General features: G+C 39.1%; 1 protein-coding gene across 3 annotated transcripts in view; it reads left to right on the top strand.

The window, feature by feature from the left end:
* LOC306998290 (low-density lipoprotein receptor-related protein 8-like) overlaps window positions 1-14,638 on the top strand; it is a 96,394-nt gene extending 81,756 nt beyond the window's left edge. For 2 of the 3 annotated variants that reach the window (XM_079612247.1, XM_079612249.1), the window contains 7 exons: window positions 1,438-1,556; window positions 1,695-1,834; window positions 5,251-5,392; window positions 5,871-6,023; window positions 7,378-7,626; window positions 8,704-8,772; window positions 10,166-14,638. In XM_079612247.1, coding sequence (XP_079468373.1) covers window positions 1,438-1,556; window positions 1,695-1,834; window positions 5,251-5,392; window positions 5,871-6,023; window positions 7,378-7,626; window positions 8,704-8,772; window positions 10,166-10,497 — 1,204 coding nt within the window. In that variant the 3' untranslated portion in view covers window positions 10,498-14,638. The remainder of the gene's footprint in view (window positions 1-1,437; window positions 1,557-1,694; window positions 1,835-5,250; window positions 5,393-5,870; window positions 6,024-7,377; window positions 7,627-8,703; window positions 8,773-10,165) is intronic. The other variant, XM_079612248.1, reaches the window with a different exon arrangement.
* Window positions 14,639-16,714: the final 2,076 nt, after the last annotated feature.

Below are 16,714 nucleotides of genomic sequence, written 5' to 3' on the forward strand. Positions count from 1 at the left end.
TGAATGACGCTCGGGACAGTTGACTGCAGCGTCACAAAAGTTTAAGCCCTGCCAATTTAAATATGTAAGCGCAAGGTAAGGAGATGTGAAAGGGAACTCAATTCGTTACTCACTGTGTGGGAAGTTTTCTGTTAATTGAATTAAAGGTACAATATGTAAGAATTTTGTAATAAAATATCCAAATATCACTTGTGCAGTGTGATATATTTCCTGCAGTTGAGTACTTACAATATTCCCAAAGATTTATAATTTCAGAGAAATTCCAATTTTAAATAATCCAATTTAAATTTTCCGTCCCGGAATCCCTGTTCATTTGTCGCCTGTCACTGATGTAATATCCACATTATCCCTGGTTTCCGCTCATACTGCCATAGTAACCATGACGACAGACATGGACAACTGCGTAGTGTGTAACGTCTAGCTGCACGCTGTTGTTGTTTCATTCAAACATTATGGACCATGGCAAGCAGACTTTGGGAAAAAATAAGAACTAAAATGAGGATCAATATCAGCGTGCCGTTTTGCCGAGAGCTCCACGTCCGTGACAAACTTCGACTTGACAGAGCTCTTACATGTACTTTATTAGACAGGTTAATTTATTATTTAGTTTAACATGATGAAATGTTAGAATATCATCTGTATGTTATTCTAATGTTGATCTAGCTGACTGCTAGTCTCATACAGACAAACTAACACATAGAATAACATTATAACTTTCAACACACTCAAAGGCAGTTTAGTGTGATAGTGTAGACCAAGTGAAATACCTCAAAGACCTTGTGAGTGTAGACCTCACAAGCTTAATTCGTCTAATAAACTGACTTGTGTGAGTATTAATACAGCACTTGCGGGAAGTTCGGTAGAATTAAATGTCCTTATTCCTCTCGAGTGTGGCGCTGATATATGTCTCTTATTATCAATCGCGACCACACTTTATACCACAGTCATGATAAAAACATCAATGTATTCACTCATCAATAAACATTATTAGATTCATCGGCTTGACGATAATTCCATAACTCCGCAGGAAATTTTGTACGCCTTTTAAAAAATTTAAATGGAAAACATAAAAATAAATGGCAATTCAAAACATTAGTATTTACTATAATAGTAAATAAAGAATACTAATTAATAAGGTTGCCTTTTCAAGAATTACATTGTTTTAATGATGCTCTTCTATTCATTTTAGCATCAAGACAGTTGTACCCTGACATTTTCAACCCTCCCAGAAAATAATCAAATCAATTTGTATTCAAGTCACTTGCATTTTTTATGTATTTTTAAAAATCACATACATTTTTAATCACTGTCAACATGCAACTCAAAGCATTTTCACTGTTATCAAGCCTTGTTGGATTTATGGAGGTTCAAACTCGGTAGCAGTAATGATTTTTCTTTTTCCTTTCTTTTTTTCTGGTGAACACTTTGTCTTCACAGGTTCATGTATTGGTCTGACTGGGGCATCAGGGCCAAGATTGAGAAGGCTGGCATGAACGGTGTTGATCGGCAGGTGTTGGTGTCTGAGGACATTGAGTGGCCCAATGGAATCACACTCGGTAGGAATTATGGTCCTTCCTTTCTGTCATTTGCGCTCTAAGTCTAAACCATTTGAGCTTTACGCACTCTTATGAATCAGTAAGTGTGATCTTCAGTGTCCAGGATCTTTGACAGTAGTGCTGTGTCTCTGAATGCAGATGTGGTTGGTAAGCGCTTGTACTGGGTGGACTCAAAGCTACACCTGATCTCCAGTGTGGATTTAAATGGGTCCCATCGCAGAGTCATCCTGTTCTCCAGCGAGAGACTCGGCCACCCTTATGCCCTCGCTGTGTTCGAGGTGAGTGAGCCTCCTAAATGCCTGTGTGTCTTTGTTTCTTCTATTTCCACACACACTGTATGTGTGTGTTTACAGTACATGCCTGTGATGAACCCCAGCTAGTCGGTAAATGTGTGTGTTTGGTCAGTAACTTATGTCCGAATTGGCATTAAAGCCTTTCTTATTTTCTACTTTGAGATTTATTTACTGTATATGGCAGCATTTTCAGAACTGCAGAACTTGTTTTCTTCAGAATCACAGTTTTAAAGACCAAATCACATTTTTAGGAGATTAGTGGCTAAAATACAAAAACATCTATAATTACATTTTTAACAGATTTTTCAATGATCAGTGGTGATGCAGATATTAGGAGGGTGAATATCATGCTGATATTTATGTAATGCAGTTTAATGAAAACAAAACTGAAAAAAGATTATCAGTTTTATACAATACTGGTGATTCAGTTTTTTAAAGGAGTGGTTGATTACGATTTCACTTTTCTTTAGTGAGTGTGTAATGTTGCTGTTTGAGCATAAACAACATCTGCACAGTTACAACACTCAAAGTTCAAAGCAAAGGGAGATATTTGCTTAAAGAATTAGTTTTTTAAGGACTACAACTACAACAAACGGCTAGTAGGGACTACACAACATTCCTAACGGGTTAGTGACATCACCAACCCTAAAATTTAAATAAACCCGCCCCCGGGAACCATGTTGAGAAGAGGAAGAGTTGTTGTAGTCCAGCACATTTGACACAGTCAGCTCAAACTTTAGCATCCATCTTTTCATATGCAATAAAAAAGTCACTCTGTGTGCATCTCACAACAGTTTTTATACGAGCGATTTATAGATTACCATGACAGAATATGATAATTGAAGACAGTTAACTCCACATCAGCAACATAAATTTATCAACTAACCATTCAAAGACGTCCTGTTGCATTCTACATGTTGTCACTTCTTCTTGAGTCTCTCCATGTTTGTCTGACTCCGGTTTAAACATAAAAGGCAGAACAATTTCTGACATTTTAGTGTGTGTCTGCGTGAGGTAATCGGAGCTGCTAACACACACAAGCTGTTGAAGCTCCGCCCTCTGTGACGGAAGCTGCAGTCATTTGCATTTAAAGGGCCAGGCACAAAACGGTGCGTTTTTGCTAACCCTCAAAAAGTGACAACTTTAACATGCTATATAAAAATATCTGTGGGGTATTTTGAGCTAAAACTTCACATACACACTAAGATTTATTTTACATCTTGTGAAAAGGGCATTATACCACCCCTTTAATGGATCTTTAATGTTTTTGAAAGAAGTCTCTTAAGCTCACCAAGGCTGCATTTATTTGATCAAAAAATCTGGTAAAACAGTAATTTTGTGAAATATTATTATAATTTAAATTAACTGTTTTTATTTTAATAGACACTGTCTACTTTATTTACACCTATTCTATTCAGCTGCACGTAACACATATCTAATCAGCCAATCATATGCTGATAATAAGAAATGCTCAAGAAACATTTCTGATTATTATCAATGTTGAAAATGGTTGTACTGATTAATATTTGTGTGGACACCATGATACTTTACCATGTAACATACATACAGCATTTATTTGAAATATAGATCTGTCACTTTTTATCAATTGAATGCGTCCTTGCTGAATAAAAGTATTACTTTAAAAAAAATTACCCTTAAAGTGGTCTCAAAATGGATAAATATCAGCAATTAATTTCCCTGGGCGATATAGCATCTATAACTAAAACATCTATAGAAGTGGCATGTGTAGGTGAGTGGCTACTATGGGCTGTGAAATGCTCTGGTAATTGATTGAAGCTGTGTCTGAAGCCACTTTAAATGTAAAACTAAATCATGCTCAGAATTATTCATGTTCAACATCCTACTTCAATGATGTATTGTATTTTAATATGGGACAATTCCCTTTATTGTTTTGCTGCTTAAGCTCAGTGGTCTCCATGGTAACATGGGGATGGGTTCTGGGTGGGGGATATGATAGGAAGAAAGAGGATTAAAGTATTTTCACACAAGCATGGCTCAAGTAGTGGTGAGCACACTAATCTAAGATTGACTTGATCTCACAGCAGAGGCGGACTGAATGCTGAAGGGCTGTTATCTTATACACCTACACATCAGCCGCAGAATTAATGGTCTTGTTGTGGCAGCTGTAGTTTGGACAGAGGATCCTGCTGTGGATTTCACCCCAGTAACAGAGCTTCCACACAAAAGAATGTGTGACTTTTTAATGCAGAATTTTTTCTTGGCAGCTTTATTGCTTGTGAGAGACTAGGCACTAGGTAGTTATTTGTTTTACCCAGGATGCCCTTTTTGAATTGATTTTCATTGTTTGAAGCAAACTTCAATATCTGTGATGCAAGTAGATTGATGAAGAGGTGCGTTGCCTGGTTCCTCTTCATTTTTTAAGTGGCGTTTGCTATTTTCTAAGTACTATGTTTGCTTAATGCATCTGTTGCTGACTGTATCACACGCCATCATGCATGTTGTGTCGGAAGGGAGAATCAATGTCTTTGAGGACCCCTGCCCAAAAAACACTCAGAACACCTTAGCAACACCATAGAAACCACTGAGGACACCATAGCAGCACTCGAAACCCTCTAAGAACACTCGAGCAACCACCTAGTAATGCTCTAGGAAGTGCCCACAACCACCTAGCAATGCTCTAGGAAGTGCCCACAACACCCTAGCAATGCCTTAAAAAACCGAAACCCTAGCAACACTTTAAACCCTCCAAGAATCCTCTAGAAACCACCCACAACACCCTAGCAATCTCCTAACAAAGCCCTATTAACGCCTTAGAAACCACCTAAGACACCCTAACAACCACATAGAACATCCTAGCAGTACTTTAAAGCCTCCAAGAACACTCTAGAAACCAACTAGTAACACTCTAGCAACCTCCCACAACATGCCAGTTACCACCTAGCAAAGCCTCAAACCACACAGAACACCTTAGCAACACCTTAGAAACCACCTAATACAGCCTAGCAACCACACAGAACACCATAGCAGCACTCTAAACCCGCCAAGCTCTAGCAACCAACCAACAATGCTCTCACAACCACCCACTACCCCCAAGCAACCACCTAGAAATACCCTAAAACCACCCACAACACCTTTAGCAACCATCAATGCTCTGCTCTTGCAACCACCCATCTTAGCAACACCATAGAAACCACCTAAGACTCCACAGTAACCACACAGAATACCCTAGCAACACTACAAACCCTCCAAGAACATTCTAGCAACCAACTAGCAATGATCTGCCCTAAAACCACCCAGCAAACATTAGCAACCCCTTAACAATGCTCTAAAACCACCCAGAACCCCCTAGCAAACTAGCAATTTCCCTTTCTTTTTTTGAGGACATTTAAAAGTCTTGTGTTGACTCCTGTGTCTCTCAGGATCGCGTGTACTGGACGGACCGTGAGAAGGAGGCCGTTTACAGCGCAAACAGACTCACAGGACAGGATGTGACCAGCCTTGCCGAGCACCTCAATGACCCTCATGATATTGTGGTTTTCCACGAGCTGAGCCAACCTGGTGGTGTGTGGACTTCAGATCAGCTATATTTATTGATTTGTCATCCTTTTTCTTTGACATTTTTGACTAATGGCGTACTAAATGAAGTTTTTAATACACCTTATGAAATCCACCCACAATCGGATTTCTCCCTTTTGTAATCCATCTCGCCTGCCATTTATGTTTTAATCAGCATGTAAGTCATTTTGACATCAGAATCTGGAACCAAAAACAATAAACATCAACAGCTTACTGTTAAAAATGAATCATGGTTTTTAAGTCTCCACAGACGGAGTGTCTTTGACCCATATGGCTCGGAGAATGATGGCTGTGTCGTCGTCTCTGATGGATGATTAATCATTGTGTGTGTGTGTGTGTGTGTGTGTGTGTGTGTGTGTGTGTGTGTGTGTGTGTGTGTGTGTGTGTGTGTGTGTGTGTGTGTGTGTGTGTGTGTGTGTGTGTGTGTGTGTGTGTGTGTGTGTGTGTGTGTGTGTGTGCGTAGCTCCTGACAGCTGTAACCTGGGCGGCGTGACTAACGGAGGCTGTGACTTCCTTTGTCTGCGAGCTCCTCAGATCAGCGAACACTCACCCAAATACACCTGCGCTTGCCCTGACGGCGAGGAGCTCAGCCCTGACACACGCCAATGTGTACCCGGTGAGCTCATCACATCGTGCCTTACACCGTGTCCTTGCTAGGTGGGACATGATCACGTCCAGGAGTTTTAGTTTTAGTTCTTCACAAGTTTTTTTCCTAACCACATCAAGCAACAGAATGATTTGTTGATTGCTTGATTTCTCACTTTAAACATCAAATGTCTTCTGATTGACACAGGGGTGTTTCTAGCCTTTTTATCTGTACTGGGGCACAAGCCTCCAATCAAAAATGCGTCCCATATGACAACAAGTCCACAACAGGAGAAAGCTAGGTATTAGATAAATGTAAACCCATGCTAAATAAATCAAAGAGAAAACCAAAGTAACAGTAACAGAAACTAAATCTATAAATCTGAGAGACAGAACCAAACAAAAAATAGAATAACTCAAGTAAAACAAGAAAACGAAAGAAGGCTAAATAATAAAGAGAAGTTAGACTAAGAAAACCCCAAAGCAAACAGAGAGAACTTTGGACAATCACACCTGGGTATGAACACGATACTAGAGAAAGGTCTAAGACATGAACTCAACACAACAATCCAGCAAAGACAAGAAGCAAGGAAGCACACGAGGACCAGGTGAGCACAATTAGTGAAACGAGGACTAGACAAGGACTAAATGACTAAACCGTTTAATCTGAGATTCACACAAAAATAATGACATACATTTTATTAATATCTTAAAGGCCCACTGAAGTACCTTGGAACGTGCAGCTTTGTATGACGTGATTTCCACTGAAGCAGGAAGCTAAGGCGGGACATATTGAATCCTGCCTTAGCTCCTCCCCCTTTTCAAATAGCCAATAGCGTTTCGTTTACCTCACAGACTGCAAGTCGTACTTGACAGCACCATGAAAGTGAATCCGAGCGCTGATGATACGTTGGATTCAATAGTAGAGGTGTGAATAAATTCTAGCCATTTCATTCTTAACCAACATTCAGTTGGAAAACGGAATAAAACTCGAGCGTTTGAACCAAACACACGTCTCCAACTCATATTGCTCTGTGACCTGTCAATAGGCCAGGTGTTATTTGTAGCATGGGGCGGGACGCTTTAGATTCTAGAGAGCATCTGATTGGACAGAAGATGTGATGAGAAGCTGAAGTCCTAAAATCGATCTCCTAAATGCAACATTTTGTCATTGTTTTGGAACACACCAGCTTATTCATAATCTTAAGGCTAACATATTCATACTAAAAGCTAAAAAAATTATAATTTTGATTTCAGGGGGCCTTTAAGTGCTCGCCAGCAGCCCCCCACTTGATTTAGGACAGCATGTTAGAGCAGAGACAAGTTGTTGTCAACTTATTTTTATTTACTTATGAATAACCTCTAACCTGTCATTGTACCACCAGTCCAAAACGACACTGCCGCAACATCTACTGTCCCCATCAACAACACCGTGGAGACGGGAGCTGGCTGGGCCCCAGACTCCCCTGGAGCAGTGACTTCTCAGTCGGATAGTGTGGCTGAAACCACTCTCTCATCACTCCTCACTTCCAGCCCAGAGGAAGCGGCCATCTCCTCTAATACTACAGCAGAGCGCAGGCCAACACGGGCATCCAGCACCACACCAGGAGACCTGAGCAACCTGTCCCATCACTGTAAGTGTGTGTCTGTGTGATCTCGTGCACAGGAGGAACCTCGCTGAGCCATCTTAGTTGCTGCTGGTGGGTCGGAGGAGTTTACAGATTGTTTCAGAGGACCGATTTCCCTGAATGATTTTTGTTCAAATATGCTCATTAAGTGGAAGTTCATAATATTATGTGGGTTGGCGTGAAATGCTTTGACTGCAAAAAAATGCAAATCAGCTGACAGCTTACACAGTGAGAAAATGCCATCAACGTGATTTGGTTACTGTTGCAAAACAGCATAGGACGTTTTACTGAGAAAAAGTTTTCAATCTCAGGATATTGTTTTTAAAATGTGGAAATATGCTTCCAAATGGCCTATATGCATCTAGAAAAGAAGTACCGTATATATATATATATATATATATATATATATATATATATATATACGGTATATATGTTCAATACTAATAAACCTATTAGGATGGCACTTTATTTTATTTTAAAGCACTAAATCTATCATCTATCTATCTATCTATCTACCTATCTATCTACCTATCTATACTGTATGTCTGTCTAACTATCTATCATTTCAGAATTTACTGCTTTCAAAAAAAAGCTTCTTGTGTGTAAATTAACACAGTGCCAATCTTCACTCTGAAATACACAATTTAACAGACTAAATACTTCTTTAATTTAATCACAGCCTTTGATTTCATAATTTAAAAAAATAATAATAATAATTGCTCTCTCTATTTTATTTCGATTATGTGTGCTGTCCCATTTGTTTAATGTTACCATGCAAATGTTAAGTATTAGGTTTTCATCAACTCACAAACCCCGGTATGGGAAACCCTGCTTTAGATGATAATGTGGCCAGACCTTCACTACTGTAAACTTGTAAATGACTGTAAACTGTAAATCCTCCCCCCACACTTTTTATCTATTTGTGGATACTGAAAAAGCCTGAAAGCTTGTCAGAGGTGCCCTAATAGGTCACTCTGTTTTGGGGTGGGCTTAGTGAATGAGTCAGTCGGCTACATCATCTTGTTCAAGTAAATAGATTAAACAAATGTGTAAGTGATGTTCCTCTCTTTCATTTTCTTCTAGCTGGCAATGAGTTGTTTCTCCTTGGCCGTAATCTGACAGTGGCAGTGCTTGGTGTCGTAATTCCCATAGGTATGTACATCTTCAACCTCTCTGGCTCCCAGGGGCCGCTAAGGTCCTGCTCTGTGCTATTTTGAGCACATTATGACACCAGTGTTTCTCACCGATGCTCTAACTGCAAGGTGAGTGAGCCCAGGGCAGCAGACTCAGCTTTATGGAGATGCTTGTGTGTGTGGTGTCTGCATGCATTTAGATTTATTCTGCTTTATTGTCTTTGTGAACCCAGAAAGAAATTCCCCTGGTAATATTATGACAAATCTGACTAACATCAAGTGTGCTGCATTGCAGATGGAGCAGATGTTAAGATTTTATTTGATTTATATTAGGTTATATTTCTAAGAGCCATATAAGAATGTTCTCAATTTGCTTTTCTGATGAACATGAAATGTTTGAGTTTTTGCCTATTCTTCATTCTCTATCAACCCTCTCTCCTCTGTTTTAGTTTTCTTCTGCTACTCACATTCTCTTTTGCTATCATTGGTTTCAATCCAGCCAATTTAAAGGAACCGTTCACCCATAAATAACAATTCTGTCATCATTTACTCGCCTGCTGTTTCGATCCGTTTAGACTGACTGACTTCTGTGGAAAACAAAAGGTGATGTTCGGTAGAATGCTGATGCTGCTCTTTTCCACACATAAAGTCTACAGGGGCTGGCCGTCTTAAAAAATTATGAAAGCACCATAAAAGTGATCCTCCTGACTCATGCACACCTTTATGTGATGAACAGAGCATTCAAGTATAAGGCTGAATAAATAAAGCTGAATAAATGCCAGAATTGTTATTTTTGTGTGAACTATTCCTTTAATTTTACATTTTTATCTATCTATCTATCTATCTATCTATCTATCTATCTATCTATCTATCTATCTATCTATCTATCTATCTATCTATCTATCATCTATCTGTCTGTCTGTCTGTCTGTCTCTATCTGTCTATCTATCTGTCTATCTATCTATCTATCTATCTATCTATCATCTGTCTGTCTGTCTGTCTCTATCTGTCTATCTATCTGTCTGTATCTATCTATCTATCTATCTGTCTGTCTCTCTATCTATATATATGTCTGTCTGTCTGTCTATATTTATCTGTCTTTCTATATCTATCTGTCTATATCTATCTGTCTGTCTATATCTATCTATCTGTCTGTCTATCTATATATCTGTCTGTCTGTCTATATTTATCTGTCTGTCTTTCTTTCTATATCTATCTGTCTATATCTATCTATCTGTCTGTCTATCTCTATCTGTCTGTCTGTCTATATCTATCTATCTATCTATCTATCTATCTATCTATCTATCTTATAGTATATTCTGTTTGTCTCTCTGGCTGTCTTGTCAGTCATTCCACCGCCAGTCAACCGTGTGTTAACATGTCCCCTCACGCTGTATGTCAAACACATGCAGTTCCTATTGTTGCCACAGTGGTCTTCGGGGTGCTGTGTACCGGGGTTTATCTCGTTTACCGCAACTGGAGGAGGAACAGCACCAAAAGCATGAACTTCGACAACCCAGTCTACCGCAAAACCACAGGAGAGACGGAAGAGGACGAGATTCATATCGGTCGGACTGACGGGCTCGCTGGACATCACCACCCTTACCCTGGGCCCGTGGTCGGCATGACACCAGTCGGCACCGGGACGTGCCCGCCATTCATCGCTCTGCCTCTGGGGACCGGTTTACCAGACCCTTCCACACACTGGTACACAGAGCAACCCACCATCTCTAGTACTAAGTGAAAAGGAGACGACTTTAGAAATACTGTGACCGCAGGGAGCAGGACCGACATGTGGCTGCCAAGCTATGCAGGAATAGCATTTAATCGAGCTGAATCATTCTTAACATGGCCAGGGTTTAAAGTGAGCTGCAGAATGCTGGATGATCACTAAAGGAAAGGGTTATCATTTCAGTCCCATAATCATCTGGTCCATTTTATCCTCATTTTATTGCTGGTTGGAACCACCAGGCCTAGCCTTTTCAAACCTCCATTATTTATATTTAACTTAATAATTCGTTACATTTAAATAGCGCTTTTCTCGCCACTCAAAGCGATTTACATAGAAGGGGCGAATCTCCTCAACCACCACCAATCTTATAATCCTAGAGAAATCTAGCACAGTAACTGGTATTACATTTACTACTGAAACATTGTAACTAGTCTATTTGACTATCAATGTCATTGACCAGTAGCCTTATTATAGTTTAAAGTTAACATAAAATCAAAATTGACTTATTTCTTTCCTATGTGTTTGGTCGTACCGACTCATATGTGCATATTATTCCAAAGAAAAAACATTTTTCCGAACCAACTTTTGCTTTTGGTTGACGCCCCTCCAACCAACCAACCAACCACCTGTCATATGGAGACTACTATTCATGATCCAATCAATTCCCAATAGATAAAATCAAGTCCTGCCCTTTATTCCTCATGAAATACTGGAATTTCATTCAGAAATACGTCACATTATGAAAGTAAAATGAGCTGCAAATGTTGTTTCATGTTGACTTTAAAGTGCCCCTACTATGCTATTTTAAAGGTTCCTAATTCTGTTTTGGAGGTCTCCTACTGCATGTTTACACCATCCAAGGTCAAAAACACATTATAACACATAACACAAATAACACATATAAATTGCACATCACCTCATTTGTCAAAGAGTCTGAAATCAGTTATTTCGAAGAGTTAGTCTCGCTAAATCCCTCCTTACTAAGAGCTTACTCTGCTCTGATTGGTCAGACGGCCCAGTCTGTTGTGATTGGTCTACAGCTTATAGCACATGTTGGAAACAAAACGCCTATTACCATAACTGAATTTCAGCGCTGGAGAAAGATTCTGTTTGATAAACAGAGATACAAACAATGGCTTAGGTTTTTTCGTATCAATTCCAGCACGAGTCTTTCTGAAGTGCATGCAAAGTGTATTCGCAGCGCTGAAAACACCGTCTTCTCAACATGTCGACAACACAAACCAAACTCTACCAGACCTCAGCTACAACTACAGTGTTCGTGGGCAGGTCAAAGTAGACGTCATTTGCGGGCAGCCAATGAAGACCATAGACTGGCATCATGCAAATGTGTTATATTGTTACATATATGTAACAGGAAGTTAGACTGGAATTACTGACAACTCGTTTCAGGAGTTCAGAATCGCTTATTTTTCTAGGAGACAATAACTTTATTTGCCGTTCACTTTGATCTTTAACACTTTGCAGACCTTTTACATTCACAAACAGCAATATTACACAGTGCATGAAAGGGAATATTCGAAAAAGCATAATAGGAGCACTTTAATACTAATCTATAATAAAATGTGCTTTATTCACTTTGACGAAATACATTTTAGATTGTCAAGTTAGAACCTAAAAAATGAGATGTAAACAAAGAAAGATATCAATACGAAACTTGATCTGTTTTTGTCAGTTTCAGCAATATTATCCACTTTTTCTTGGTGTGTTTGCTTCATCCTTTCATTCTGAGACATTCTTTATTCATCACTCACTCGCATGCGAATGAAAAGCCATTGTCCTTGCAATTACGCGAGTGTGTGTTGAGGCTGCGGACGCGTCCCCGTGGGGCTCCACCGCACTGCAGCTACAACTTGGCAAGACACTGAAACTGGCAGAGTGCGCTGGTTAGTGGAGCAAACCCTATTGTAATCACACAGACTCGGAATAGATGCTGTGAGGGTCAGAGCGAGTGCGCTACGCGTGCTTCACACCGAACTGTGTTTTGCTACACGTACACGAGCTGTCATTTCTGAAATGTCACAGTCTCACACGTCTGTTTCTGTTATTGGGGTTGTTGCGTGCGGAACAGGTTTGCCGCGCCGCCCACTTGCATTCACTTTCATGTTGTTGTTTATCTCCTGAGTGGAGAAACGGGGAGAACATAAGCTGATAGTCGGCCCAAGGGTCTAGCATAGCTACAGGCGCTGAGCTAAAGGTTACGTAAGCACTATGTTAACGTCTGAACGCATTAGAATCACGTTAACGTTGGGGAAAAAAAGTATCTCAGACTGAGCTCAGCAGATCGAGCGCTCACGCCTCACTGTAAGAGACGCGGCGACCTTTAAAGACGCTCTGAAGGGCCGTACATCCAAATGCTGGACATTTATTCTGCGCTTGTTTTTGACACTGGGTTCCTCTGCGTTCTTCTGTCGTGTGTTGTGGGAATGTTTCGTTATGTCTCAGGGAGATGGTAGGAAATAATGTGTACAATGCATCCACTGTGAGAAAAATGTTGAAAACATGAAATGCACCTTGCGGTGACATTATGTAGTGGGTTGAAGGATGTGATGCATAAAGAGTGGCTTTGGAAAGAGAGATTTCTTAGAGGGCTACATTGTCAATAACCGTTGAAATAGTAGCTGGGTCGTGTTCTAGTATTGTTGTCTAGGTCACATTTCACCCTAAAATGAAAAGAAAGATCATTTGCATATAGATTTTTAATATTTTTGATAGATTGCTCTCTGATAAATCTGACAATATTATTACAATTTCAAATAACTGTTTTCTATTTGGATATATTTTAAAATGTAATTTATTCCTGTGATGCAAAGCTGAATTTTCAGCATCATTACTCTTCAGTGTCAAATCATCCTTCAGAAATCATTTGAATGTGATGATTTGCTGCTCAAGAAACATTTATTATTATTATCAATGTTGAAAACTGTTTTTATTCATTGATGAATAGAAAGTTCAAAAGAACATTTATTTGACACAGAAATGTAATATCGTACTTACCTCAATCAAATACTATCATGATACATAAATTACGCATAAAATTTGAATGAATAAAATGTTCATTGTTTTTATAAGTAGATTGTCGTGAGAATGAGAATTGCCAGGGGCAAATGTGTTAATTTGTCAATGCAACAAATCTTAATAGTCCTTGGTTTTCTTTATTTAAAGACTAATTTTGTTATTTCTTTTGATTTTGTGGTGAAATATGACCTAGAAATGTTCTTGACAGGTTTCGTGAGGTTCACTCACTGAGGCCCCCTCCCCCCCTTTATACTTTATATTAAGAAGGTGTCTTGAGTGTTGCATACTTTGAATAAATTGTCAGACAAAAGGACAGATTTTTTTCCTCATTAGGGTGTAAAGTAAGACCAGCTGTTCATTCACAGATTCTGCATTCAAATGTTACCTCATTAATATGAAAGAGCATCGCTCTAGGATTTCAAATGAAGACTCCCTCATAAGAGAGGAGCATTCAATATCGTGTGCGTGCGTGTGTGTGCGTGTGTGTGTGTGTGTGTGTATGTGTGTGTGTGTGTTTGTGTGCGTGCGTGGATATTAATATGTGCATTCAGAGTGCATGTTTTTGTGGTGTGGAAGTTAAATCTGTGTGTAATGTGATTATGAAATGAGAAGTGTAAATATGTTTTCATACAAATACTTTTGATACACCTTTGTAAAAAATGTATATAAGATTTTAGATAACAGTATCGCCTATGAACTAATTTATTTGGAATATATGATCATTGTTTTCTGATGGTAAAATATTATATTCTGCCAAAGTGTTTCTGTGCTGTTGGTATTATTAATTTTTGCTGTTGATATTTTTTTTTTTTACTTTTCTTTGAATTCTCTTTATTTTTACATTTTTAAATGTTCTTTAATGCAGAACATTTTAATTAAGTAGTTTTATTAAACGACATTGTTATTGCACTATATTTTGCAAACACAAAAATCAATATTTTTTTCTTTCTTTTATTTGGTGCCTTGTTTTGTGATTTTTACGAACGCTGATTTGATTCTGTCTGATCTCCCACTGCATAAACTTTATTGTGGCATAATGTTCTAATTGTATTTCAAATGTTTCTCTTTATATGTCTCTATAAATTGGTATAAAAATTCATTAAAAAAATCTGCTGCCATTTGGAGTTTTATTGAATTTTTCGCTTTTCATGGTAAGAAATGATAAATAGGTTTGTTTTAATGCAGATCACATATTCTGAGCCCATATAGCCTAATTATCGTGATGAACGTACCTCCAAACGTGGCCTGCTTTTGAACCCCATTTAAAACCAACTCAGACTCATTGGAAAAACGTTACATTTCAGCAAAATTACATATACAGTATGTTGATTCTTGCACGTTTGCGTGACTTTTCTCAAAGTGAAATGTCCAGTAACTGCTATAAACGTGTTCACTTTTCAACTGATGAATGTGAATCAGATGTTGCATTATGTTGTTTTTTTGTATGTAGGCCTATTGCGGCAGTTCGTAAATTAAATGTTCAATAAGGCCGCATTTACACTGCAGGTCTTGATGCCCGATTTGTTAACTATATACACATTTTTTTGACGACCTAGCTGACATCTTTTAAAAGTGGCCCATATCCGATATCTGCATTACTATACACAGAGATGGTCTTATTATTGGGAGATATGAGGGTCTGTGGCTCCACTACCATCATGGAAAAAGCGTAACGGCTAACTTGGATCACGTGTGCCTTTGATAACCAATCACATTCCAGCCTTGACGCCAGAGTCCAGAGTCGTGTGATAGTCAAGTCAATCACTGTTTGTTTGTGGATACCATAGAAATGAATGAGAAGTGCCGTAAACTGAACCATACCTGTCAGCAAACAGCAACTCTAGAAATAGATCAATCCAAAACATTAAAGATTAGATGACGCACTGTCGATTCATTAAATGATAAGCTGTTTTCCCACAAAAGCTGTTTATTCAGTGTAGTGAAGCCTCTCCTCCATTGACATCCATTAAAAAACAACAACTCTTGTCTCCTTTTCTGCATACCGAAGCGTTAGCAGAGTCAGACGTTGCGCTTTTTCAGCAAAGGTTGAAGGCTTGCCTTCTAGTGGCTTTGCTAGACACTTGGCAAGACAACCCAACACCGACGAGGAAAAACTTGGGCCGAAAAGGAAGTAAAAACGACACGATTTGCTTGCCATGGAAGCAGACGAAATGATAATACAAGCTTTAAAGGTCAGAAAAATATTGGGTTGAGCCTTAGTCCTCCATTGCACCACTAAAAAGAGTCATGTGATCACTGTTGGGTCCACTTGAGTTGACGTCATTCGCCACCTTCGCTTTTGACAATGACGGACTCGCATTGGCAGGGGAATATCCGATGATCTGTCCGTTTACATGGCAGACGTAAATGCACAAATTCGATTCACATTAGATTTCCACATATGAATGAGGCCTGAAACCGATCTGAGAATATCGGAATCCATGTGCTTTTTTACAGCTTTGCTCGTGGGTCATATCCGATCTGTGCCACATGGGAGGAAAATAATCTAATTGGGTCACATATGTAAATGCGGCCTAAAAGGTCAATGCTCTATCACGTTTGAAAAAAGCATAGCACACTCTAAACACGGCCCTGATCCGAGAGTGTTAACAAAAGCAAGCGTGAGCTTAAAACACTGAAGCAACCTCAGCTGCTTTCACAAGTCTTTAAGCCCTTTCATCGTGACTTGTGTTTCCCAGGACCCGTACCGGATGCTCCGTATTATAAGGGCAATGCTGTCTACCAGGTGAGCTACCGAAAAGCCAAACATATGGAGCTGGTTATGCAATACAAACGTTGGGAAAATGTAGATAGAAAGAAAGACGTTTATTACAATCCTTCATCCCTATATGCTTAATTTAAGATTCTGTTCTTCCTCAAACACGACATATGGTGTTGTCTTCCACTCTAGGACACTTGTTGGACTGCCCCAGGAATCGTGTCGCTAAAAGTGTTTGCTTTGTAACAATACCACTGTAGCTCAAAACATAGGGCTGTGTTATATATTAACAGCATTTACCCACTGTCATGCTTACCTTTTCCACAGTGACTTTATGTATCTAGATGTACATGGTAAAGGATTCTCTTCAGATGATTTAACGTAGGCTACTGAATCCTAGATAAACAAAATATGTTAAAGATGCCAGAAGGAGATCATTCAATTGTAATCGTCTTAAATACACAGTCAACCACC

Source organism: Phoxinus phoxinus (genome assembly GCF_949152265.1).
Source record: "Phoxinus phoxinus genome assembly, chromosome: 5".
In the NCBI taxonomy this organism is placed as follows: Eukaryota; Metazoa; Chordata; class Actinopteri; order Cypriniformes; family Leuciscidae; genus Phoxinus; species Phoxinus phoxinus.